Raw genomic sequence first — 27,038 nt, 5'->3', positions numbered from 1 at the left:
GTGGTGAGATCATGGCTCACTGTAGCCTCGACCTCCCAGACTCAAGTGATCCTCCTGCCTCAGCCTCCTGAGTAACTGGGATTACAGGTGCACACTACTACACCTGGCTAATTTTTTAATTTTTTTTTGGAGAGACAGGGTCTCCCTATATTGCCAAGCCTTGTCTCAAACTCCTGAGCTTAAGTGATCCTCCTGCCTCAGCCTCCCATTGTGCTGGAATTACAGGCTGTGCCCAGCCACAATGTGCAAATGCTACCATAAATTACCATTTTTTAAAAAACGGAAGCAGATACTTTAGACAAATTATTTATTTAATGCCAGTGTCATTGTTGATGTTATAGTTTATGATTATTTAAAAGTTATTTTACCAAATGAGCTACACTTGATTGTCCATTTAATCTGTCAGTTTAATTTGTATAGGTATTCATAGGCCAGGCGTGGTGGCTCATGCCTGTAATTCCAGCACTTTGGGAGGCTGAGACGGGCGGATCACGTAGGCCAGGAGTTCGAGACCAGCCTGATCAACATGGTGAAATCTTGTTTTGACTAAAAATACAAAAATTAGCTGGGTGTGTTAGCGCACGCTTATAATCCCAGCTGCTCAGGTCGCTGAGGCAGGAGAATTGCTTGAACCCGGGAGACGGAGGTTGCAGTGAGCCAATATCGCACCACGGCACTCCAGCCTGGGCAACAGAGTGAGACTCTGTCTCAAAAAAAAAAAAAAGTGTAGGTATTTGTAGATGTGTTACTGGTTGTATATTAGAGTAAGATTGGGGGAAGAGACCTAGGCAAGTTATTTCCATTTTAAGGGCTTGGATACAAATGCATAACCAAACCCTAGGCATTTATTTTATTTATTTTTATTATTTATTTGTTTATTTATTTTTGAGATGGAGTCTCACTGCAAACTCTGCCTCCCGAGTTCAAGCAATTCTCCTTTCTTAGCCTCTTGAGTAGCTGGGACTACAGGCGCATGCCACTACACCTGGTTAATTTTTGTACTTTTAGTAGAGACGGGGTTTCACCACACTGGTCAGGCTGGTTTCGAACTCCTGACCTCAAGTGATCCACCTGCCTCAGCCTCCCAAAGTGCTGGGATTACAGGTGTGAGCCACCGTGCCTGGCCACCCTAGTCATTTAAATTAATGTAACAAAATACAATGAAAAAACAGTTTACAGTCCTGTTGGGGTTCACAGTCCTTCACTAGGCATGCAGGTTTGTCTTCCTTTAGGTAATATACAAACATATGGAACTGTCAAATTTAAAAACTCAAGAGTAATTGCTTGACATACAGAGGGATTTCTTAAAGAACAGTTTTAGGCTGGGCGTGGTGGCTCATGCCTGTAATCCCAGCACTTTGGGAGGCCGAGGTGGGCGGATCACTTGAGCCCAGAAGTTTGAGATCAGGCTGGGCAACATGGCGAGACCCCGTCTCTACTAAAAATACAAAAATTAGCCAGGTGTGGTGGCACACACCTGTGATCCCAGCTACTTGGGAGGCTGAGGCAGGAGAATCACTTGAACCTGGGAGGTGGAGAGATTGCAGTAAGCTGAGACCTGTGCTACTGCACTCCAGCATGGGTGACAGAGTGTTTAAAAAAAAAGTTTTAACATAGAATTAAAACATTTTCTTGCAGATATTTATAGAAATATATTACCTATATTGATTGTTTCATCTTAAAAAAGGTTTTATATGATACTTGGGGCATGCAAAAGACATGGTATAGTTCTATGAATTCACCCAGATATCACTGTATGTTTCTCTTCTATCTCATCCATCTTCTCTCCTTGGCAACCATGTCCTGATTTTTGTGTTCCATATGCCCTTGCTTTAAAAAAAATGGATTTGTCTTTTATGCATTTATCCTTAAAGAGTAGATTAAATTTAATTTTTAGATTTGTGAAAATGGACTTACGCTTTGGTTAGTTCAAGACTTTCTGAGATTCATCTATATTTATTTTCTTTTTTTGAGATGGAGTCTCGCTCTGTTGCCCAGGTCAGAGTGCAAGTGCAGTGGCACAATCTTGTCTCACTGCAACCTCCGCCTCCTGGACTCCAGCAATTCTTCTGTCTCAGCCTCCCGAGTAGCTGGGATTACAGGCATGTGCCACTATACCCAGCTAATTTTTGTATTTTTAGTAGAGATGGAGTTTCACCATGTTGGCCAGGCTGGTCTCGAACTGCTCACCTCAAGTGATCAGCCTGCCTCGGCCTCCCAAAGTGCTGGGATTACAGGCATGAGCCATCCTGCTTGGTGATTCATCCATATTTCTGGGAGTAGCTATGATTTGTTAATTTTCACTGCTGTGTAGTTCCATCGGGTGAATATATTGTGATTCATTTATTTTCTTGTAGATTGACTTTTGAGTTTTCAGTTTTTAGTTCTTACGAAAATGCTGTAATGAACATCATTGTACATGTCTATTGTTGAACTTATGCTAGAATTTCTTGAGGCCCTAGCAAATGGTTTTTTTTTTTTTTTTTTTTTTTTTTTGAGATGGAGTTTCGTTCTTATTGCCCAGGCTGGAGTGCAATGGCACAATCTTGGCTCACTGCAACCTCCACCACCCAGGTTCAAGCAATTCTTCTGCCTCAGCCTCTGGAGTAGCTGGGATTACAGACATGGGCCATCATGCCCGGCTAATTTTGCATTTTTAGTAGAGACGGGGTTTCTGCATGTTGGTCAGGCTGGTCTTGAACTCCTGACCTCAGGTGATCCGCCTGCCTCGGCCTCCCAAAGTGTTGGGATTACAGCGTGAGCCACTGCACCCAGCCGCAAATGGTTTTTAAACAGTTGCACTGCTGATGTTTTGGTGCTTGGTAATTCCTTGTTGTGGGGACTTTTTTATGTTTAACACCATCTACCCATTAGAAGCAATTTGACCTCTTCCTCTTGTGACAGAAATGTCTCCAGGCATTGCCAGTGTCTCCAAGGATACAAAATCATCCCTGGTTGAGAGCCATTGTTAATTTTGATACATGAACAGTTAAAAATTATTTTTGTGTGTTCCGTATATCCCATAGAAGGATAACACACCTTTCTCTTTTCTTTTTAGAGATGGAGGCCTCACTCTGTCTCCTGGGCTAGAATGTAGTGGTGCGATCATAGCTCGCTGAAGCCTTGAACTCCTGGGCTCTGGGTATTCTCCTGCCTCAGCCTTTTGGGTAGTTGGAACTACAGGCTTTACAGGTGTATGCCACCATGCCCAGCTCAGCACATCTTTCTTTACTTTTTTGAGATGGAGTCTCGCGCTGTTGCCAGGCTGGAGTGCAGTGGCACGATCTCGGCTTACTGCAACCTCTGCCTCCCGGGTTCAAGTGATTCCTGCCTCAGCCTCCGGAGAAGCTGGGACTACGGGCAAATGCCACCACGCCTAGCTAATTTTTTGTATTTTTAGTAGAGACAGGGTTTCCACCATGTTGGCCAGGATAGTCTTGATCTCTTGACCTCCCAAAGTGCTGGGAGTACAGGCGTGAGCCACTGTGCCCAGCCTCAACACATCTTTCTTTGGCTCAAGTCCCATTTATCTTCAAGGCCTGTCTCAAACCCACTTTTTTTTTTTTTTAAGATGGAGTTTCGCTCTTATTGACCAGGCTGGAGTGCAGTGGCGCTATCTCAGCTCACTGCAACCTCCGCCTCCTGGGTTCAAGCGCTTCTCGTCTCAGCCTCCTGAGTGGCTGGGATTACAGGCGCATGCCACCATGCCCGGGTAATTTTTGTGTTGTTTTTAGTAGAGACAGGGTTTCACCATCTTGGCCAGTGGGTCTCCAACTCCTGACCTCATGATCCACCCGCCTCGGCCTCCCAAAGTGCTGGGATTACAGGCGTGAGCCCGCTTGCCCAGCCTCAAACCCACTTTTTAAAGGCTTCTCCTACTGTGCCCATTTGTAGTCTTATCTTTTCCCCAGGAATTCCTATAGCACTTAGGTTTGTATATTGAGTTTGACCCTGAAGTTTTTATTGTCTTGTATTGTCAACTTTTCCAGGATTCCTCACCCTTCTGTATTTTCACCTCCTACCCCCAAGTAAGGAAACAATGGATTTTCACTTAATCTGTAGTCAGTTGTCTAATCCGTATTGCTGTTGTTGATTTCCTTTGGATTTTGGTCAATTTAGGCAGCTATCTGGGAAGAATTCTTTTTATTAATATTATACTTTTGGTGTTTTCATCTACAGCAGGGTGGAAGCAGACCTTAAGCACCCAAAGCTCTCTACACCTTTCTGCCACTTACGTTCTCAGCAAAACCTCAGTAACTGCTAGGTTTTATCTTTTCAAAGCTGCTTTTGAGTGAGTTTGTTAACCTCTTGATGTTCATGTTAAGTACTTAAATGTTAGCTGCCCCAGCTGTTAAGTCATGCAAAGATTCTTCCTTTAGCTTCAGCTGGGCACATCTCCGGGGCTGATGGGAGGACTTTTAGAATGACAATGTGGTCTGCCTCATTTTATCTTTTCTGTAGTGAGTGTAGCTCTCTCAGTAGTGAATGCCTGTGTTTTACATTTTTGAGATTGTTCCCTTTACCTGTCTAAGACAAGAAAGTTGTTATATCTGTTCTCCTTATTGCCCCCAGGTCCTTGAAGTTAAAATTTTTTTTTTTTTGAGACTTAGTCTTGCTCTGTCGCCCAGGCTGGAGTGCAGTGGCGCAATCTTGGTTCACCGCAACCTCCACCTGCCTCCACCATGTTTGGCTAATCAAATGTAACGTTCTTAACAAGCCGTCCTCTAGATTTAAAATGGTTTGTAAATGCAAACTAAAATGGTTTCCAATTGCAAGCCATAAAAACTTGAAGTTCTTCAATTTGACAGTCAAGATAACTAGTCCCATCATTCCATCATTTTTCTTTAAAACATACAGGTTTTCAGGCCTTTTTTTTTTTTTTTCTCCCCATAAAGACAGGATCTCACTCTTTCCCAGACTGGAGTGCAGTGGCAAAATCATAGCTCACTGCAGCCTTGAACTCTTGGACTCAGGTAATCGTCCTGCCTCAGCCTTCTGAGTGGCTGGGACTACAGGCATGCCACCATGCTTGCCTAATTTTTTCTTTCTTTTTTTTTTTTTGAGACAGAGTCTTGCTCTGTCGCCAAGGCTGGAGTGCAGTGGCATGATCTCGTCTTACTGCAACCTCTGCCTCCTGGGTTCAAGCAATTCTCCTGCCTCAACCTTCTGAGTAGCTAGGATTACAGGCACCTGCCACCACCCCTGGCTAATTTTTGTATTTTTAGTAGAGACAGGGTTTCACCATGTTGGCCAGGCTGGTCTCGAACTCCTGACCTTAGGTGATCCTCCCACTTGGGCCTCCCAAAGTCCTGGGATTATGGGCATGAGCCACCCCACCATTCCTGGGTTTCAGGCCTTTGTAGCTAAATAACTTATTCACTCAAGTGACAGCTCTTTGCTTCCACAGCTAAATACAAAGGTTTATCAGATTTTTCCAAGGCCCGGTGTGGTGGCTTACGCCTGTAATCCTAGCACTTTGGGAGGCTGAGCTGGGAGGATCACCTAAGGTCAGGAGTTAAAGACCAGCCTGGCCAACATGGTGAAACCCCGCCTCTACTACAAATACAAAAATAGCTGGGCGTGGTGGCACATGCCTGTAATCCCAGCTACTTGGGAGGCTGAGGCAGGAGAATCTCTTGAACCCAGGAAGCGGAGGTTGCAGTGAGCCAGGATCATGCCACTACACTCCAGCCTGGGTAACAGAGCAAGACTCTGTGTCACAGTGTTACATTTGTGAGATTCATCTATCTAGGTGGAGATTTGGTGCCTTTTTTTTTTTTTTTTTTTTTTTAAATTATGAGAAGGAGTCTCATGTTCGCCCAGACTGGAGTGCAGTGGCCTGGCTAATTTTTTGTATTTTTAGTAGAGACAGGGTTTCACCATGTTGGCCAAGCTGGTCTTTAACTCCTGACCTCAGGTGATCCACCCGCCTTGGCCTCCCAAAGTGCTGGGATTACAGGCCTGAGCTACCTCACCAGGCCTGATTAAAGTCTTTTTTTTTTTTTTTTTTGAGATGGAGTCTTGCTCTGTGGCCCGGGCTGGAGTGCAGTGGCGTGATCTTGGCTCACTGGAAGCTCCGCCTTCTGGGTTCAAGCCATTCTCCTGCCTCAGTCTCCCGAGTAGCTGAGACTACAGGCGCCCGCCACCACGCCCGTCAAATTCTTTGTATTTTTAGTAGAGATGGGGTTTCACCGTGGTCTCGATCTCCTGACCTCGTGATCTGCCCGCCTCGGCCTCCCAAAGTGCTGGGATTACAGGCGTGAGCCACCGCGCCTGGCTGATTAAAGTCTTTTAATATGAGAAGACTTAGATTCAGAACTGAGCAGGGTAAGGAGAGAGTGGAAACCTGTAAGGCATTTTTGCTGGAGTAGATCTAGCAGAAGTAGCTTGGGTCTGAAGAAATAGTTCTGGCACGATTCCTGACCCGCAGATCATAACTCATTTGGTGTGTTTGTGAAACAAACAGATGCCACAGCAACTTCCTCCTCCCCAGATCTCAGTCAAGGTGCTATGAACTTGGACCCTGATCTTCTGTTTGTAGTAGCAGTAGCAGTTCCCTTGACAGCTCCTGCTGCAGCAGTGTTCTGGGAGACATCCCTGGGGATTGAGCTGAGAGCCTGCTCTTGGAACCTTCAACAGTGCTCTAACACCAGTCATTATCAAATCCCTTTCTGCTTAAGTTAACCAGAGCACTGTCTATGGGTAATTGAATCATGACTGATGCTATTATCAAATATAAACCGATGACAATGGCAAGTGGGAAACCTGCTGTTTTACAAATACCAGATGTGTGTCACATGGAGGTTTATTCACTCCTATTTGCGTTTTGATAATAATCCTTTCTAATAATTGGTTCATTGGTGTAATCTTTATGAAATTAACCTGAATGGCTCAAAATTCATTTTGTAGCACTGAATGCAATTACTAATTGAGCTATTTAAGCAAACTAGCCAGCCATCTACAGCTACTTAATCTTACTGGCCTACTGTAGTAGCTCTGACTCACCCTTATCTTAACCAGATAAGGGATACCATACATTCTCTCTAAAGAACACCACTGACCTCACACACAGGGCTAAGTAGGCTATGCCTGTTGTTAATATATCCAAGTACCAGTTGAATACTCAGCAAGTCAACAATATTTCCAATCCAGTTTATGCCAGCTGTGTAAGTATGAGATATAATTAAAAATTATGTAAATAGATTAGCTGCGAATACAACAGTGTTATTGTTTCTACCAAATTTAAGTTGAATCCTTTGGAAAGCACCATTAAAGATGAGGTAATTTATTTTTAATCTCGAACGAGGTGTGGGAATTATAACAGTAAAAAGTTAAGAGATCGGGAATTTGTAAACATCTGCAAGGATTCTGGCTCATATTGCTTCTCAAGTATCCTAATTCTCTTACTATTATTAAAAACAAACCCACAAAAAAACGAAAGAGAAACTGGCCAGGTGCTGTGGCTCACACTTGTAATCCCAGCACTTTGGGAAGCCAAGGCAGGCAGATCTCTTTGAGCTCAAGAGTCCAGGACCAGCCTGGAAACATGGCAAAACCTTGTCTCTACAAAAAATACGAAAATTGGCCAGGCGCGGTGGCTCACGCCTGTAATCCCAGCACTTTGGGAGGCCGAGGCGGGCGGATCGCGAGGTCAGGAGATCGAGACCATCCTGGCTGACATGGTGGAACCCCGTCTCTACTAAAAATACAAATAATTAGCCGGGCGAGGTGGCGGACGCCTGTAATCCCAGCTACTCAGGAGGCTGAGGCAAGAGAATGGCGCGAACCCCAGGGGATGGAGCCTGCAGTGAGCCGAGATCGTGCCACTGCACTCCAGCCTGGGCAACAGCGAGACTCTGTCTCAAAAAAAAAAAAAAAAACAACAAAAAAACGAAAATTAGCTGGGTGTGGTACTGTCCACCTGTAATCCCAGCTACTTGGGAAGGCCGAGGCAGGAGAATTGCTTGAACCTGGGAGGTAGAGGTTGCAGTGAGCCGAGATTCCGCTTTGCACTCCAGCCTAGGCAACAAGAGTGAAACTCCATCTCAAAAAAAAAAAAAAAAGCAACTTTAATCCTATTTGGAATGTCTCATATAATGTAGATTTCAGCTCTCCAGAATGCAGTCTCTTGAAGGTGCGGGTTCTTCAGGCATTGAGCTCATGATTTCATTATGCCTATGATGATTCAGTCTTGGCTTTTTGGTCCCTTCATCTTTCTTGGGGCCTTGCATTCTCTTGATTCTACTTTTCTCTGCTGATCTCTTTCCTTCTCTCATTTTCTGTTTATGCATATAGCAGACAGTGGCTGCTGTAGCCCCTCATGACGTTGTCTCTGCTCTCTAGTTCTGAGTCCCGGGGAAGTGATTGCACCAGGTTAGTCAATTGTAGTCTGTAGGAGTGGCTGCCTGAATTTACCACTGTAGGCTGGGAAGCTTCTTTGGGGCGGGGACTTTTTCTGAATGGTCTTATTACAAGGGCCAAGGTATAGTTGATTCTCATTATTTGCAGTAGTTATGTTCTATAAAGTCATCATGAACAATGAACTAGTAAATACTGAAATGTTGCTCCTAGTGGAAGTACAAGTTTAGGTTCCTGTCAGCCTCTGGTCAGAACATTTTCATCAACAGATCAATACATAATCTTGTTTTTTGTGTGTTTCTTTTTAAAGACACTGTATTCAAAATATAATTGTTGATTTATTAACATTAAACTTGTGGCCAAGAGCATTGTAACTCATGACTAAACCAACCTCATGTAACATGAATTTTTATCATAAGCCATATAGCTATAGCCATAAACCATAGTATTCTTGTACTTAGAAACACAAGACAGCACTTCAGCATTATGCTTGGGGGCCATTTTAAGCAGCTAAATCACCAACAGACAGTGCAAAAGTGCAAAAATCATGGCACTAAATAGACCATAGAATGGACACTTGTTTGCATTATGAGAGCTGAAACAAGAAAGCCTTTGTTTGGCCTCAGCTGGGAATGTGTGCATTGGGCAATTCAAATTTTTCGTTGCTCTGTGCGTGTCTGTGAATGACCATACAAATGGTGATACAAGTACTGATTTTGGGGTTATAAATAATTTTTTTTTTTTTTTGAAACAGAACCTCACTCTTGTGCCCAGGCTGGCTGGAGTGCAGTGGCGTTATCTCGGCTCACCTGCAATCTCAGCCTCCTGGGTTCAGGCTATTCTCCTGCCTCAGCCTCCTCAGTAGCTGGGATTACGGGCGCCTGCCACCATGCCCGGCTAATTTTTGTGCTTTTAGTAGAGACAGGGTTTTACCATGTTGGCCAGGCCGGTCTCGAACTCCTGACCTCAGGTGATCTGTCCACCTCGGCCTCCCAAGTGCTGGGATTACAGGTGTGAGCCACCATGCCCGGCCTGGTTATAAATTTTAGTGAGTAGGTAAATTTGTAGATACGGAATCTGTGAATAATGAAGGTTGATGACGTGTATGGAGTGCCGAGAGCAATTAAAAAGGACATTGTCAGCTGGTGGCGAGTGTTGCCCGAAAAGCTTCGTAAGGGAGTCAATGTGTAAGATAAAGTTGAAAGATGAGTTTTTCCAGGTAGGCACCACTGAGGATAGGACAAGCAAATATCAAAGCAGTTATGAGTAGAATCTCAGATTAGGCTAATTTCCCATCTTCTGCTCCTACTAACTTGGGACCTTGAGCAAGCATTTTATTCTCCGTCATTAGTGAAATAGGGATATTCATGGTCACTCTTTCAATGGAGTTCTTATGAGATTTAATTAAGAGAATGAACATTAATGCACTTAACAGATGTCTTGCTCACAGAAGGTATTCGTAATGGCGTACACGTAACACATATGTCTACATACAGCACAGCAAAGGAGGGAAATGGCTTCACTCCCTTGAGAACATCGAGTGGTTTAAAGTGAAGCAAAGGTTTCAAGTGGGCAAAAGGGGTCTTTGAGGAGGGAGGGGAAAGGCAGGAACTAGATTCATGGCTCCATACTGGAACGATATTGAGCTATTGAAGGGTTTAAAAGAGGGATAGCATCATCAGTTTTGTGTCTAGAAAGTTTGCTTTGTGTTTATATAGATGTATAGAAGAGAATTGAGGGTGGTGAACTAAAGGTGGGAAAATCAGCAAAGACTCTTGGGGTGGTTGAAGAAAAGAACGACAAAAGTCACTCAGGATAGTAATAGTTGGTATGGAGACTAGAGAATGGATATGAAAGATGCTCAGGTTGTTGAATTGACTACAAAGGTCACCACTTAGGAGTGGAGAGTAAGAGAAGGTAGGCTTGGGAAGGCTTTTGGGATTCTGATGTTGGCCTTGCCGTAGAGGACGGGCTTGGTGTGTAGGAGATGCTTTCACTTTTCACTTCTTTCTCCACCTTTACCCTGGTAAAAGGTAGCTCCCACAGTTCTTGTTCTAAAGACTTTTGTGGTCCTCTGTGCTTCCCTTTATTGCAGCACCTGACCTGTGATATAATAACTGCCTGTGTACTTGTTCTTTCCTGCACTTGTAAGCTCTTTGAGGATTAGCTGTGGTCAGTGCTAGCCACAAAGAGGCAAGCTAAACTGTGGATGGATTGAATGAATAAGGACCAAGACTGGGATAGAGAAGCAGATTTTGAAGGACAGATTTGTTTTTATCCTTGTTAAGTTTCAGATTCATAATTGTCTCTATACAGCTTTATATTCATCTTCAAATGACTGTGCCTAGCAGACTGGACTGAGATTCATGGGAGAGAGGCCCATGTAGCATTTTTCCGAGGTGCATTGGGAAGGACAGTTGAGGCCAGCATGGATGAAATCTCCCGTAGTGTCTGTGTTTGGTGGAAAGGGAAGATAACTGCAGAAAGAGCCTTGCAGCATACCAATAGTGGAGGGGTTGGCTGAGGAGTAGGGGCATGGAAAGGAGTTCCAGAGAGTGCAGTGACCATCAGAGAGTGAGGAGGAGCTAGTTGCCCACCACCCACAAAAGCTGTGCCTGGAGAGGCTTTTCCGGTTTCAGAGGCTGCAGAAGGGTTGGTAAGAGGACTAAAAACAACATATTGATTGTAGCAATTAAAAAGTTACTGGCAACTTTTTCTGGAGTGATTTCAATCCACTAGTGGAGGCAGACATCAGATTGCAGTGTGGATGAAGATTTGAGTTAGGAGGTGAACTGGACAAAGAAACCCCATTCTCTGTTGGGGTTTGTCTGTGAGAGGTTGGGGAGAGAAGGCTGTAGCTTGGGTGAGTCTAGGAGGGGACATAACGTACAGGAAGCCTTTGAAATTTATATGGGAGAAATTTGATCATCTGTAGGCAGTGAGGAAGAAGCTCATGGAAGATACTTAATTTGAATGTTTTTTTTTTCTTTCTTTCAAAGCCAGCATGCAGATGTTACTATAGCCTGGCAATATGCTAAATTCTTACATTTAGTGGCTTATTGGATCCCCATCACAATGCAGTTGGTTAGGTAATGTTACCCCATTTTACTGATGGGGAAGCAGAGGCCTCGTTTAAGTAACTTTCCTGAGGTCACACAGCTACTAAGTGGAGGAGGCATGTGGGAGGGATTAAAATCCAGTTACTTGTTTCTGGTCCTGAGGAGAAAATAAAAATCCGGTTAGGTCTGTTATGTCCTGCCTCAGCCTCCCAAGTAGCTGGGACTATGGGTACATGCCACCGTGCCTGGCTAATTTTTTTGTATTATTAGTAGAGACAGGGTTTCACCATGTTGGCCAGGCTCGTTGTGAACTCCTGACCTCCAGTGGTCCACCCGCCTTGGCCTCCCCAAGTGGTGAGATTACAGGTGTGAGCCACCACACTCGGCCCACTGTATTCTTTATAGCAAAAGAAAAGAGGAAAAAAAAATTCGTTTCGGTCTAGGATCCAAGGAGCTCTGTCCCAGAACTATCTCCTTGAGTCTGCTCTTCCATTCCTATCCCTGGCCTCAGCAGAATCCATCCCTCAGAATGGGATGAAAGGGATGAAATAAAAGCTGCTTGGACTTCTGAGAGAGAAATGAGTCCTGGCTCAGGCAAAAATGGTCAGGAGGCTCAGGGAGTTTCTTTGCTGTGTTGCTTTCTAACTTGGGGCCCAGGCCTGGGGGGCCCTTTCAAGCCCTCTTGTGGTTCAATAACTGGGTAGATGTGCTAATGATTAATGGAGAGTTGTGGAGGTGGCCTGCGACTTCCCTTTTCCTCCCCAGTTTAGAACCATTTGAGAAGGATGAAGTTAGATGAAAAGTCAGAGTTTTAGGAGCTTTGCTGTTTATAAAGCTAAGATTGGAGAATGTGGTCCACTTCTCCTTTCCCTCCAGTCTGGCCTTTCATGCCTGTATTAGTTACCTAGGGCTAATGTAACTAATTATCACAAACTGGGATGGCTTAAAACAAGAGAAGTCTATCCTCTCACAGTTCTGGAGGCTAAAGGCCAAAATCAAGGTGTTGGCAGGACCATGTTTTCTCTGAAGGATTTAGGCAGGAATCTGCTTAGAGCCTTTCTTGTAGTTTCTTGTGTTTGCTGGGAGTCCTTGGCATTCCTTGGCTTGCAGCTGCATGACTCTAGTCCCTGCCTCCATCTTCACATGGCACTCTTTCCTGTGTCTGTCTCTTCTCCTCTTCCTCTTTTTTTTGAGATGGAGTCTCACTCTGTCACATAGGCTGGAGTGCAGTGGCGCGATCTTGGCTCACTGCAAACTCTGCCTCCCGGGTTCAAGCGATTCTCCTGCCTCAGCCTCCCCAGTAGCTGGGATTACAGGCACCCGCCACCATGCCTGGCTAATTTTTTTCTATTTTTAGTAGAGACAGGGTTTTGCCATATTGGCCAGGCTGGTCTTGAACTCCTGACTTGGTGATCCGCCCACCTTGGCCTCCCAAAGTGCTGGGATTACAGGCATGAGCCACTGCGCCTGGCCTCTTCTCTTCCTAAAAGGACACCAGTCATAGTGGATCAGGGCCGACCCTAATCAAATATGACCTCATGTTAACTTGATTACATTTGCAAAGACTTTATTTCCAAATAAGGCCACATTCACAGGTGTTGGGGGTTAGGTTTCAGCGTGTCTTTTGGGGGGGACACAAGTCAATCCCTAACAATGCCCAACCAAAGCAGTGTGCAGAGCAGAAGCTTGCTTGGCTCCTGTGAGGCCACACCCAGTGTGCTGAGTGTTGGGATTGAAAGGCCAGACTCCATCACCTCAGGTAGGGCCCAGAATCCTTCTTTTTCTAGCCAGAGACATGGTCTGCTAACTGTGAGTGCTTAGGTTCCTAGAGGGCTGTGTTTTAAAGTAGATACTGAACTGTTCTCTTCAGAGGCAGTTAGCAGTGCACATCAGTTCTTTGGCAGGCTTTGTTGAAGAAACTAATACACAATGAGAGCTGTCAGTTTTTACTCCTCCCGCAGAAGTTGTTTAAGAGAATACAAGTCAGAAACACAGGTGTAGACAGGGAAGGAAGGCAATGTTGGGTAGAGTATTACATTTGGCCGGAAAGCATCAGACTCGGTTTCTTTTTTATTACCAAATAAAGACACGTTCTCATTAGAACAAGGAGAGTAGATGTTTGTCCTTTATCATAATGTAAAAATTTTCAGAAACAAACATGGGTTGTTATATGAGTTAGTGCTGGACTTTATTGAATGGAAAGGTCTTTAGCTTATTAAAAAAATTCTTAGGGTACTTGCTATAAATATCGTTTTTGCTGTAGGTGGTCTCAGAAACATTGAAGACTAGGTCTGTGGAAGCAAGATAACAGTTGCCTTCAGAGAGAGTATTGTCACTCACTTTGGGGACTCAGTCAAAAGAAGGGTAGCATTTAAAAAAATGATTATCACCTTCAGCTAAAAATCATAGTGGTGCTTGTTTTAAGATACACTTATCTTCCTATGACTTGGAAACATTACTGGAAGAACATTTTAAACTTCTGTTTCTTCTTGGTTCAGAAAAATAAAGGTAAAAGAGAAACAAGAGGGACTGGGGATTTAATTGTAGCATGATTAAGTTTAGTAATGATAAATATGGATTAGGAAGAACTCAAGGAATGCAACATTTATTAATATAAATACCTTTTAAATGTAATGAATGTAAGTAGGCACCTCCCAAAAAAAGAAATGAAAATGGCTATGTGTGTTCAAAAATGATCACTGTCACTAAGAATCAAATAAATGAAACTTAACCATACTTTTTTGCCTATCATATTGGCAAAGATCTGGGTGGTGTAGTGAAAGTTAACTTTTTAGATCATTTAACATATTTAAAATTTTATGATTATCCTATATTAACTTCAAAGATTGAAAAAGGTCTAAAACCTAAGCTACCCAGGTCTTTAATCCATATATCTGATTTGTAGGTAGAAATAGTTTTGTGTAATCAAGGGAGTAGTGATGCTAGAAACTGGCAGAGTATATTTCCTAGACCAGTTAGCAAACTAGGTCAAGGGCTAGGTTTAATTCTAGTAGCCACTAATTTGCTGCATGTCTTAACAATCTCTGTGCCTCAATTTCTTGTCAGAGCCATTTTTCATTTGTTTGTTTTTTGAGACGGGGTCTTTATCTGTTGCCCAGGCTAGAGTGCAGTGGCACCGTCTTGGCTCACTGCAACCTCCGCCATCGGGGTTCAAGTGAGTCTTGTGCCTCAGCTTCCCTAGTAGCTCGGATCACAGGCACGCACCACCACACCCGGCTAATTTTTGTATTTTTAGTAGAGACAGGGTTTCGCCATGTTGGCCAGGCTGGTCGCAAATTCCTGACCTCAGGTCATCTGCCTGGCCTAGGCCTCCCAAGGTGCTAGGATTACAGGTGTGAGCCACCATGCCCAGGCCCAGAGCCATTTTTCTGTTGCTTAGACCAGAAATCTTGATTCCTATTTCTCTTACTTCTGTCAAGAAATTTTGTTCAGAATGTATTTGCAATCTACAATCTGACCATTTCCCTCTGCCCATCATGGTCCAAGCTACCATCTTAACTTGCCTGGGTTAGTGTAAATTGCCTCCTTGTTGACCTCCCTGCTTCCAACCTTGTCCTTTTTGACACATAGAGCCAGAATGTGATTTACAGTATGTGAGCCAGCTCATTTCTCTGCTTCAGATGGTCCAGAAGAGTTTCCTTAGAGACAGCCATTATCTCCTTAAAGGGAAATGGATGTTTGAGTACCAAGAACTGGATAACTAAGAAGGGGAGGAACCCCAGGATCAGTTCCCATCTCATGCAGAGTAAATGCCAAACTCCTTTTCTCCCCAGTTTCATTTCTCACCATTCTCCTCCTTCCTTCTGAGTTCCAGCCACACGCATCTCTTTGCTGTTCCTTGAAGAGTCCGGTAGTCTCTTTCCTTGTTACCTCAGCCTAAAATGCTCTTCTTCCAGGTATCTGTATGATCAATTGCCTCCTTCAGCCCTTTGTTCCTCGGAAGTACCTTCCCTTGCCTACCCTGTATAAAATAGCCACCCTTCCCCTTTGCAGTCTATCCCCTTACCCTTGGTTCTTCTTCATAGCATGTACTTTTTATTGTCTGTTTCATTCCATTAGTGTCAGGACTTTGTTCCCTGGTGAATGACTGCCCAGCAGTTAGGCATTCAATAACTATTTGTTGAATGACTCAATGATTTCCATTTTCCTAGTGGCTTCTTCTCTGCCTAGAGAAATGCTCAGGCCACCCTTGTTCTTTAGCCTGTCGAAGATGAACACTGCCTTCTGTGTACCAAATGTTCCTACAAAGGTGATCTGTGGGCTTCTACCCTGTTCTCGCTGCCCAGATTTTTCTGTTGCATTATTCTTTACCAGTGATGCAAGTGAATCTGTTTTCTAAGTAACTTTTCTGTGTTTGGGACTAATGCTTTCCTTTTCCTGAATTTGGTATCATTATGTAAATACGTTAACAATTTGGCACTTACACCTTCATTCAGCTGGCAAATAATTATTGCAGCAGATACTGTGAGCCAGGCTGGGGTGCCAGACTGTATGCTAGGGCTTAAAGAGGTGGCGAGCCGGCATTTCCCTGGAGGAGCTGATGGCTCAGTGGGTGGTTGGAAGTGCCAGCAGTTGGGACAGGCAACTGCTATAATGAACGCAGAGAGGGAGTTGGGAACACAGTGATGGGTCAGGCAGGCCTGTTCCAGAGGATTAGGAATCTCAGGGATGTGCAGGAGTTTGTCAGGTGAGGAAGCAGGCAGAGGCTGCTGTGAGGGGAAGGAATAACGTGCAGAAACACAGAAAGCTTTGCTTGTTTACAGAAGCTAAAGTCAGTGAGTATTGTTGGAGCATAAAGTACAGTGCAGACAGTGGTGATGGACGAGGCCATAGTAGTTAGGTGAGGGCCAGATCCAGATTTTTTTTTTTTTTTTTTGAAACAGGGTCCCATTCTTTCACCCAGGCTAGAGTGGGAGTGCAGTGGCACAGTCTTGGCTCACTGCACCCTCTGCCCCCCGGAGTGGTAAAGCAGTCCTCTCGTCTCAGCCTCCGAGTAGCTGGGACTATAGGTGCCCACCACCACGCCTGGGTAATTTTTTTTTTTTTTTTTGAGATGGCGTTTTGCTCTTGTTGCCCAGGCTGGAGTGAAATGGCGTGATCTCAGCTCACTGCAACCTCTGCCTCCTGGGTTCGAGCGATTCTCCCGCCTCAACCTCCTGAATAGCTCGGATTATAGGCATTATAGGCATGTGCCACCACGCCTGGCTAATTTTTGTATTTTTAGTAGAGACGGGGTTTCTCCATGTTGGTCAGGCTGTCTCGAACTCCCGACCGCAGGTCGTCCACCCTCCTCAGCCTCCCAAAGTGTTGGGATTACAGGCGTGAGCCACTGCGCCTGGCCACGCCCAGCAAATTTTTGTATTTTTTGTAGAGACAGAGTTTCGCCATGTTGCCCAGGCTGGTCTCCAACTCCTGGACTCGAGTGATCTGCCTGCCTCGACCTCTCAAAGTGCTGGGATTACAGGTGTGAGCCACTGTGCCTGGACCAGATCCAGATGCTTCTAAAGGACTGTGTGTTTACTATATAGAGTGAGGCTGCTATCCTGAAGCCCATGAATTTGGGAGTGTGTACCTGTCTACAGGTGAACAGAGGCATGTAGAAATGTAGCCTGGAAGGTTTTTCCCTGTTGCAAGCCCCCTGCCTGAGGCAGGGAGAATTCAGAATATTTTCTACCATGTGTTAATATATTTTTGTGCAGATTATTTTCTCCTTTGGATTGTAAATTCCTAAAGGGTAGTGAGGTTTAAATTTTATGTATCTCCTACCTCCTTATGTGTACATTGTGAGATAGATGCTCATTTAAACTTTCTAGGCTGGGTGTGGTGGCTCACAACTGTTTGGGTACGGTGGCTCACGCCTGTAATCCCAGCACTTTGGGAGGCCGAGGCAGGTGGGATTGCCTGAGGTTAGGAGTTTGAGATCAGCCTGGCCAACAAGGCGAAACCCATCCCTAAAAATACAAAAATTGGCTGGGTGTGGTGGCGTGATCCGCCCGCCTTGGCCTCCTGAAGTGCTGGGATTACAGGTGTGAGCCACGGCGCCCGGCCAAACTTTCTTTAAACAAATAATGACTACATCACTATCTGTAGCCCTGCTCTGTTTTTTTTGTTTTTTTGTTTTTGTTTTTGAGATGGAGTCTTGCTTTGTCGCCCAGGCTGGAGTGCAGTGGCGTGATCTAGGCGCACTCACTGCAAGCTCTGCCTCTTGGATTCATGCCATTCTCCTGCCTCAGCCTCCTGAGTAGCTTGGACTACAGGTGCCTGCCACCACACCTGGCTAATTGTTTTTTTTTGTATTTTTTAGTAGAGATGGGGTTTCATCGTGTTAGCCAGGATGGTCTCCATCTCCTGACCTCAACTGATCCGCCTGCCTCGGCCTCCCAGAGTGCGGGGATTACAGGCATGAGCCCCAGCCGTGGCCAGCCCTGCTCTGTTTTAACCTGTTACTATCTCATAACGTTTCACCCTTTTATCTGCGCCATCCCTCACTTCCAATTTTTCTGTCAGGCAGATTAAATTCAGCAAAAAAAAAAAAAAAAAAAGATGAAAACTTTGTTCCAGGAGGATTTGTTGTTTGTGCTGTCAGATGCCCGGTCCTAATGGATTTAGAAGAAGGTTGGGGTGGGACTTCTTCCTGAGGTAGCCACTTTAGTGCTTCTTACTTACCTTTGCATTCTGTGTGCCTGTCTCATGATAGGTGCTCAATAAATGTTTGCTGAAGGAATCATCCTGTTTATTGACAGCAAGATTAAGCCTGTGTTTTCATAGTAAAACCTGCCTACTTTCCTACTTTGATCTCCTATAGTCTTTCCTTTCTGTGCTCCAGACACATTATTAAACTCCTCTCCGTTCCAGCAGTACTTCCAGATATTTCTGCTGCCTAGAGTGCCCTTTCTCTTGTCTGGCCAACTCCCATACCTTCTTATAAGACTTAACTCTCCCCCTTTCTGGGAAAATGATTGCTCATTAACCCAGGTGGAGTTAGTTACTTCTTCCTGTGTCACTCCATCACCCAGGCTGGAGTGCAGTGGCATGATCTCGGCTTACTGCAACTTCCGCCTCCCAGGTTCAAGTGATTTTCCTGCCTCAGTCTCCCTAGTAGCTGGGACTACAGGCGTGTGCCACCACGCCTGGCTAATTTTTTGTATTTTTAGTAGAGATGGGGTTTTACCATGTTGCCCGGGGTGGTCTTGAACTCCTGGCCTCAAGTGATATGCCCGCCTCCAAAGTGCTGGGATTACAGGTGTGAACTTTCACTCCCAGCCCTTGTGTACATTTTTATATTGAAGTTTGTTCAGCCTCTAGACAGCTCGGAAGGTGAAGACAGACCTCATCCCTTTCTGTCTCCATCCTCATTCTTTTCTGTGTTTTGCCTGGTGCCTGGCGATTTTGCTGAATGGATGGCTTGTTAATTACTATAGGAAGGCATGATATGACAATCTATAAGCACACCTGAGTAAACTCTAATGATTTTTAACATTCTCTACTCAGCCTAGACTAGGGCTTTGTACAGGTGCGTATGTGAGTGAGAGTCTGTTTCAGAACTGGTAGATAGAAGCAATATCTTTTGTAAACTTGCAAGGTTAGAAAATTCATTTTTACGGCCGGACACGGTGGCTCATGCCTGTAATCCCAGCACTTTGGGAGGCCAAGGCGGGTGGATCACCTGAGGTCGGGAGTTCGAGACCAGCCTGACCAACATGGAGAAACCCCATTTCTACTAAAAATAAGAAATTACCTGGGTGTGGTGGCCCATGCCTGTAATCTGAGCTACTCGGGAGGCTGAGGCAGGAGAATCAGTGGAACCCGGGAGGTCGAGGCTGTGGTGTGCCAAGATTGCGCCATTTCACTCCAGCCTGGGCAACAGGAGTGAAACTCCGTCTCAAAAAAAAAAAAAAGAAAAAGAGAAAAAGAAAATTTATTTTTACGTCTGGGCTAGGTGGCTCACATCTGTAAATCCCAGCACTTTGGGAGGCAGAGGCTGGCAGGTTGGCTGAGGTCAGGAGTTCGGGATCAGCCTGGCTAACATGGTGAAACTCCATCTCTACTAAAAATACAAAAAAAGTAGCCCGGCATGGTGGCGGGTGCCTGTAATCCCAGCTACTGGGGAGGCTGAGGCAGGAAAATCGCTTGAACCTGGGAGGCGGAAGTTGCAGTGAGCCAAGATTGCACCACTGCACTCCTGCCTAGACAATATACCAAGACTGTCTCAAAAAAAAAAAAAAAAAAAGAAAAAAAGAAAGTTTATTTATTTATTTTTTATTTATTTATTTTTTGAGATGGAGTCTCGCTCTGTAGCTCAGACCAGCGTCTCACCCTGTCACCCAGGCTGGAGTGCAGTGGTGAGATCTTGGCTCACTGCAACTTCAGCCTCCCAGGTTCAAGCAATTTTGCTGCCTCAGCCTCCTGAGTAACTGGGATTACAGGCATGCACCACCACACCCGGCTAAGTTTTGTATTTTTAGTACAGATGGGATTTCACCATGTTGGCTAGTCTGGTCTCGAACTCCTGACCTCGTGATCTGCCCGTCTTGGCCCCCCAAAGTGCTAAGATTACAGGCGTGAGCCACCGCACCCGGCCCAGAAAATTTATTTTTACTTGGAAGGGTTTTGAGGAGGCTAACGGTATAGTCAGATCAGTGGCTCTCTACCAGGCATAGGGAACTTGGTAAGAGGAATGACTAGAGGCCCTTGTTTGTTCAGGGGTTCAGGCAGAGATGAGGGAGTCTTCCTGAGACTGGTAGAAGGGAATAGGAAGTGACTGAAAGAGAAGGGTTCCTGCTGGGGGAGCTGACATACTATTTGTTAAAAATGACCTAAAGGACATAATAATTCAGTTCTGTTGACCCCACTGTCTTCTCTCCAGACACTGCCCTAGCCATCATGGAGGTGGCCAAGGTGGAAAGTCCTCTGAACCCCAGCTGTAAGATAATGACCTTCAGACCCTCCATGGAGGAGTTCCGGGAGTTCAACAAATACCTTGCATACATGGAGTCTAAAGGAGCCCATCGTGCGGGTCTTGCAAAGGTGATTATCCTCAGATGCTTTAAATGAAAAGCAATCACTTGGCCTTTAATTTATGTTCTTAGTTTCCACGATGTGGGACATTGTTTCTGAAGCAAGAAATTTGCAAAATCTTTGTTCTTGTTAATCCATGTGGAACATTTGATTTCTTCAAATAGTAATTATCTTATTTTTCCTTTAAGTATAACTGTTCCTACTAGGTTGTCTTCTAAGGCTTAAAAAAAAAATCAAAACCAACCAAGGGTGGCTCATGGAAACCAAGGAGATCCATGTATGGGTTTCAGAGGTGTGAGAGTATTCATAGTTTTTGTCAGTTTTTTTGTAGACAACAATTATTAACCTGAAGGTTAACCATAATTTCTCTCTCCTGTCCTTTTTCTTTCCATGTTTTTTTCTTTTCTTTCCTTCTTTTTTTTTTTTTGAGACAGAGTTTCGCTCTTGTCGCCCAGGCTGGAGTGCAATGGCGTGATCTCGGCTCACTGCAATCTCCACCTCCCGGGTTGCAGTGATTCTCTTGCCTCAGCCTCCCGAAGTAGCTGGGATTACAGGCACCCACCACCATGCCCTGCTAATTTTTTTGTATTTTTAGTTGAGACGGGGTTTCACCATGTTGGCCAGGCTGGTCTTGAACTCCTGACCTCAGGTGATCCATCCGCCTCGGCTTCCCAAAGTGCGGGGATTAAAGGCGTGAGCCACTGCGCCTGGCCTCTTTTTTTTTTTTATATAACACTTATTGATATATTTTATCATATAATAATACCGTATAATGCATCCATTTAAAGTGTGCAATTCAGTGGTTTTGAGTATATTCACAGAATTGTGCAATCATTACCTCTATTGAATTCTGTAACATTTTCATCATCCCCCAAAGAAACTTCATATGCATTAAGCAGTCATTCCCCATTCCCTGCTATCACCCCTAGCCCATAGGCAACCACAAACTGATGTATTCTCTCTCTACATTTGCCTGTTCTCTTTTCTTTCTGGTTATTTGTTCAACAAATGTGGAGAGTGCCTGCTATGTGCCAGACACTATGCCAGGTGCTAGAGGTAGGGATGTGGGGGAGCAGAACATACAATGTTCCTGCCCCCATGGAGCTTACATTCTAGTGGTAGCATCTTAGAATGATGAAATAAGGACATTTAAGCACAGATCCAAAGGATAAAAATAAACCAGTCTTTTCAAGATGTAGGGACAGAAAGAATAGCAAGTCCAGCGGCCTGGAGGCTGACCTGTACTTTGTGGCTGGGAGGAATAGGAAGGTGGTCAGTGGACTTGTCTGGCTATGGTAAGGCATTTGGGATTTTAAGTGTAGAGGGAAGCACTGACAGGCTTAAAGTGGGAGAGGAAGATATGGTGGCTGTTTGTTTCTTTCTTTTGCTGTTTTTGGGATATTATTTTGAAAAGATCACACTGGCTCCTACATGAAGAATGAATTGGTGTTGTGGGGGCAGAGCACAAATAAAGCACCTTGTCTGGGATAGTTATATTTATCTAGTGAGGAGCCAATGGTGACCCAGACCAGTGAAGATGGAAGTTGTCTTTGGTCTGGATATGTTTGAAAATATCATTTTATCTTATTCTTACGGGTGCCAGATAATATTCTTAAAAAAAAATTGGTAGAGACTTAAGCATTGTGGGTGTAAGTGACATGCCCCAAGTCATAGGGGTGGTCATTGAGGTGCTGAGGACTCATTGCACATTTGGATGCATAGGTCCAAAGTAAGATCTTTGAAAGAGAGATCCACTGTATGATATAATTCATCGTCCAACTTGAGATGGTTTGTGTGTCCCTTCTATAACGTAAGTCTATTTTAATTAAAAAATTTCCCATGGAAGAATATATTTCATTGCACTTATTTCAATTTATTATTGTTCTAAATGTTAAATTTATAATCTGGGTTTCTGTAGACTTGTCAATATCACTGCATAAGTCCCTGAGTCCTGACAGAGCCTGCTGCCAGGCCGAACCACTCAGTTGCACTTATGTAAAGGGTTCTTGAAATCCCCAGCTATGGAGGTCAGATAGCATGGAAAACAGAAGATAGTTGAGGAGAGAACTTCCGGAACTATTGGGATTGGTGTTCAACTCCTCCTGCAAATGGACCTGATGCTACTTGTAACCCACTACTTTACTGTTTCTGGTATCAGTACCCTGAGGCCTGTAATTAGGTTGTGTATTTTTTTGTTGTTTCTTTTTGAGATGGAGTCTTGCTCTGTTGCCCAGGCTGGAGTGCAGAGGCACGATCTCAGCTCACTGCAACCTCTGCCTCCTGGTTTCCAGCTATTCTCCTGCCTCAGCCTCCTGAATAGCTGGGATTACAGGCGTGTACCACCATGCCTGGATAATTTTTGTGTTTTTAGTAGAGACAGGGTTTCACCATGTTGGCTAGGCTGGTCTCGAACTCCTGACCTCAAATGATCCGCCTTCCTTGGCCTCCCAAAGTGCTGGGATTATAGGCATGAGCCACCGTGCCCGGACATGTATCTTGTTAAAAAAGTTCATGCCCTTCTTAGAAAATTTTTTTTTTTCTTTTTTTTTGAGACAGAGTCTCATTTTGTCACCCAAGCTGGAGTGCAGTGGCATGATATTGGCTCACTGCAGTCTGGACCTCCCAGGTTCAAGCGATCCCCCTCCCTCAGCCCCGCAATTAGCTGGGATTACAGGTTTGCAGCACCATGCCCGGCTAGTTTTTGTATTTTTTGTAGAGCCAAGGTTTCACCATGTTGCCTAGGCTGGTCTCGAACACCAGGACTCAAGTGGTCTGCCCGTTTTGGCCTCCCAAATTGCTGGAATTATAAGCATCAGCCACCGCCCTGGCCCCTTCCTAAAAAAGTTTTAAAATTTGGGAATATTAAGTTGAGTGAAAATTAATTAGGGGTGGGTGAGAGAGAGAGGAAACAAGATAAAGAGAAAACAAACAGAAACTAAAGCTTTGTAATGACTTTCTCAGATGAGCTATCCTTAGTTTAACTTCTTTATTGGGTTAGCTCATCAAAAAAAAAATCTCATTTGGGCCGGGTGTGGGGCTCACGCCTGCAATCCCAGCACTTTGGGAGGCCGAGGCGGGTGGATCGCTTGAGGTCAGGAGTTCGAGACCAGCCTGGCCAACGTGGTGAAACCCCGTCTCTACCAAAAATACAAATTTTAGCTGGGCTTGGAGGTGGGCGCCTGTAGTCCCAGCTAATCGGGAGGCTGAGCCAGGAGAATCGCTTGAACCCGGGAGGCGGAGGGCAGAGGTTGGGGATAACCATCTCTTCTCTTCTCTGCTCTGGGCTCTGAGTGCAGCCCTTTGTCCTGTTCTCTCCCACTTTTGTTTCTGGAAAACATGTACGGTGTTCCACTGAGATTAGTAGAGTGTCCTGTGAGGTAGGGTGGCACGTTCAGTAACTTTAGAAGAGGAAACAGCAGCTACCCTCACAAGGGAGCTGCATGCACACAGAGCACACCTGCGTCGCTGTCTGCATTATGTAACTGAATAAAGTTAATGAGAACTATGACTACAAAACACACCTGAGTCCAGACCATGCCTTATTTTTAAAATTGAGACTCATTGACAAAGTTGGAGACATTAATTTACTCAATCTTGTGATAATTTCCTGTTACTCATTATTAGGAATACAACGAACTGTTTCAAATCATTTTTGCCATCTTTGACGTCAAGTCACATAAGCTCAGTTTTACTTATTTTCCCTCTTGTTCTGGAAGTTGCAGTAGTAGCATATGTATAAAACTGTACTGAATCAAATCATATTATAAAAATCAAGACTGCATTAATGAAGCTGGTTTGCTTTGGGGGCTAGTCCTGGGGAACCGAGCCACCCATGATGTTCTTTGTTAATGCACTATTTTTTTTTTTGAGACAGGGTCTTGCCTGTTAGGCTGGGTGGTATGATTGTGGCTCACTGCAGCCTTCACCTCCCAGGCTCAAGCAAGTAGCCTCCCAAGTAGCTGGGACTCAGCCTCCCAAGTAGCTGGGACTCAGCCTCCCAAGTAGCTGGGACTACCCACGCCCGGGTAATTTTTTTTATTTTTTATTTTTTGTAGAGATGGGGTCTGCTGTGTTACCCAGACTGGTCTTGAACTCCTGAGCTCAAGTGATCCTCCCACCTTGGCCTCCCAGAGTGCTGGGATTACAGGCATGAGCCACTGTGCCCGGCCGGTTAATCCACTATTGACAAGATTTAATGAATTGGTCTTAATTTATGATTTGAAGAAATTGGTCAAGTAGGTCCAACAGTAATGACTTTAGCTTCAGATGACAGTCTGTCTTGGTTTTTCTCTTTCACATTTTTTAGATTCATGCTTTAAATTTAACATTTATTTTTTGAGTGGAAGGCTTGACACTTTGTCTACAAAGTTGATGGTCAGGTTGGGAAAGTGAAAAGAGTGGCAGTCTCTTCACATGTAAGACTTGTACTGTTTTTGTGGAAGGAGATTATGATGAACTTTTTTTATATATGAAGTGGGTGAAATTGGTCCCCAACAGAAATCTGAACATAGATTGTCCTGGACTGTAGCTTATGCACATCATGTAGTTTTATGAACAGCCTAGAGAGTGCAAATAGCTATCTTTGCTCACAAGGTGAAGAAAGATTGTAAGAAGCACCACTCTTCTCTTCCTCCTCCTTGCCCACTAGGTGGATGGTAGACATTGCAATTTATTTCAAGGCAAGTAGTGCAAATGCACATTTTAGCAGAAAGTTTCCCACAGGGAATAGGGGCCAGGCTGGGTTTGCGGGGATGTTGATAAAAGAAGGTATATTCTGTTTTGATATAATCAGGAAGGTGAACTTCAGGAGGAATGGCTTTCCCTCGTTTAGATTCACTAAACAGAAAGATTTAACTTTGGAATCTTCTAAAGACCTCAGTATGTTGTGTTTCCCTATGCAAGAAAATGTGATGTCTTAGGATTTCAAATTATAGTTAAAATGAGACTTTTGTTACAGAGCTGAACTTCTGAAAATATATTCCATTCGAACTCTTTAAATGAACTTGTACACAAAAAGCACAACGTAATATTTGGATTTTTGTAAGTTTATTGTGTGCCTTGCTTCTCTGTCTTTAGAAAATTGCTGCAAAATATTTTATAGGCAAGCAACTTCCTTTTTTCTTTCTTTTTTTTTTTTTTTACAAAACAGAAAAACATTTAATTCTACACATAATATTAATTTTGATTGTGGATATCTTTATTGCTAATGAAGAGCCTGAATAAATCTATGTTCCATTTTTTTATTATTCTGGCTTATTTCTGAGGAAAAAAGTTAGTTTTTATAACATTCTTAAGTACAGTGCCCCTCCCCTTTCAATATGTCATCAAGACAATGTAGTAAGGTTATTCATATTCATATAGTCTGATTGTTCATATTCTTTTCAAATATTGAGTGTGGCTGGGCATGGTGGCTTACGCCTGTAATCCCAGCACTTTGGGAGGCCAAGGTGGGAGGATTGCTTGAGCCCATGAGTTTGAGACCAGCCCTGGCAACATAGTGAGACCACATCTTTTAAAAAAAAATAAAATAAATAAAAAAGGCCAGGCACAGTGACTCACGCCTGTAATCCCAGCACTTTGTTTGGAAGGCCGAGGTGGTTGGATCACTTGAGGCCAGGAGTTTGAGACCAGCCTGGCCAAATGGTGAAATGCTCTCTCTACTAAAAATACAAAAATTAGTCAGGTGTGGTGGTGCACACTTGTAATCCCAGCTCCTTGGGAGGCTGGGACACGAGAATCACTTGAACCTGAGAGGCTGAGGTTGCAGTGAGCCGAGATTGCTCCACTGCACTCTAGCCTGGGCAACAGAGTGAGACTCCATCTTAAAAAGCAAACAAACAAAAAATTAACTGAGCGTAGGGGCATGTGCCTGTAGTCCTAGCTACTTGGGAGGCTGAGGTGGGAGGATTTCTTGAGCCTGAGAGGTCCAGTCTGCTGTGAGCTGCGAACATGCCACTATACTCAAGCCTGGGCAACAGAGTCCCTGCCTCAAAAAAAAAAAAAAAAAAAAAGTTAAATAAAATAATGAGGGTGTGATTTCAGTAACATACTATGAATATATATGTATCTATTTTATTTTATTTTTAAATTTATTTTTATTTAGTTTTTTTGAGACAGGGTCTTGCTCTGTCACCCAGGCTGGAGTGCAGTGGTGTGATCTTGGCTCGCTGCAGCCTTGACCTCCCAGGCTCAAGCAGTCGCCCCACCTCAGCCTCCCGAGTAGCTAGGACTATAGGCGTGTGCCACCACACCTGGCTAATTTTTGTATTTTTTTGTAGAGATGAGCTTTCGCCGTGTTGCCTAGGCTTGTCTCGAACTCCTGAGCTCAAGTCATCCTCCGGCCTCAGCCTCCTGAAGTGTTGGGATTACAGGCGTGAGCCACCGTTCCTGGGCAGTATTCTCATTTTAAACAAACATACCTTGGAGGATATAAAATACGTCGTATCCTTATATTGCTGATGAAAATTAAGGTAAAATTGACAGCTCACTGTGAGGTGGTTTTATTTTTTTTGAGCTAACAGCTCTCACTTATAAGCTGTATAGCATTGGCCAAGTTACTCATCTCCTGACCCCAAGTTTCTT

General features: G+C 44.2%; 1 protein-coding gene across 11 annotated transcripts in view; it reads left to right on the top strand.

The window, feature by feature from the left end:
• KDM4C (lysine demethylase 4C) overlaps nt 1-27,038 on the top strand; it is a 451,156-nt gene that overhangs the window by 55,432 nt on the left and 368,686 nt on the right. For 9 of the 11 annotated variants that reach the window (XM_063649534.1, XM_063649532.1, XM_054502416.2 and 6 more), the window contains one exon: nt 20,305-20,465. The exons of the other annotated variants lie outside the window; for them this stretch is intronic. In XM_063649534.1, the coding sequence (XP_063505604.1) occupies nt 20,305-20,465 (161 nt within the window). The remainder of the gene's footprint in view (nt 1-20,304; nt 20,466-27,038) is intronic. 11 annotated transcript variants of the gene reach the window in all.

The sequence above is a fragment of the Pongo pygmaeus genome, chromosome 13, assembly GCF_028885625.2.
Source record: "Pongo pygmaeus isolate AG05252 chromosome 13, NHGRI_mPonPyg2-v2.0_pri, whole genome shotgun sequence".
Classification (NCBI taxonomy): domain Eukaryota; kingdom Metazoa; phylum Chordata; class Mammalia; order Primates; family Hominidae; genus Pongo; species Pongo pygmaeus.
The sequence above is the reverse complement of the archived record's forward strand: the minus strand, read 5'-3'. Positions and strand labels throughout refer to the sequence as shown.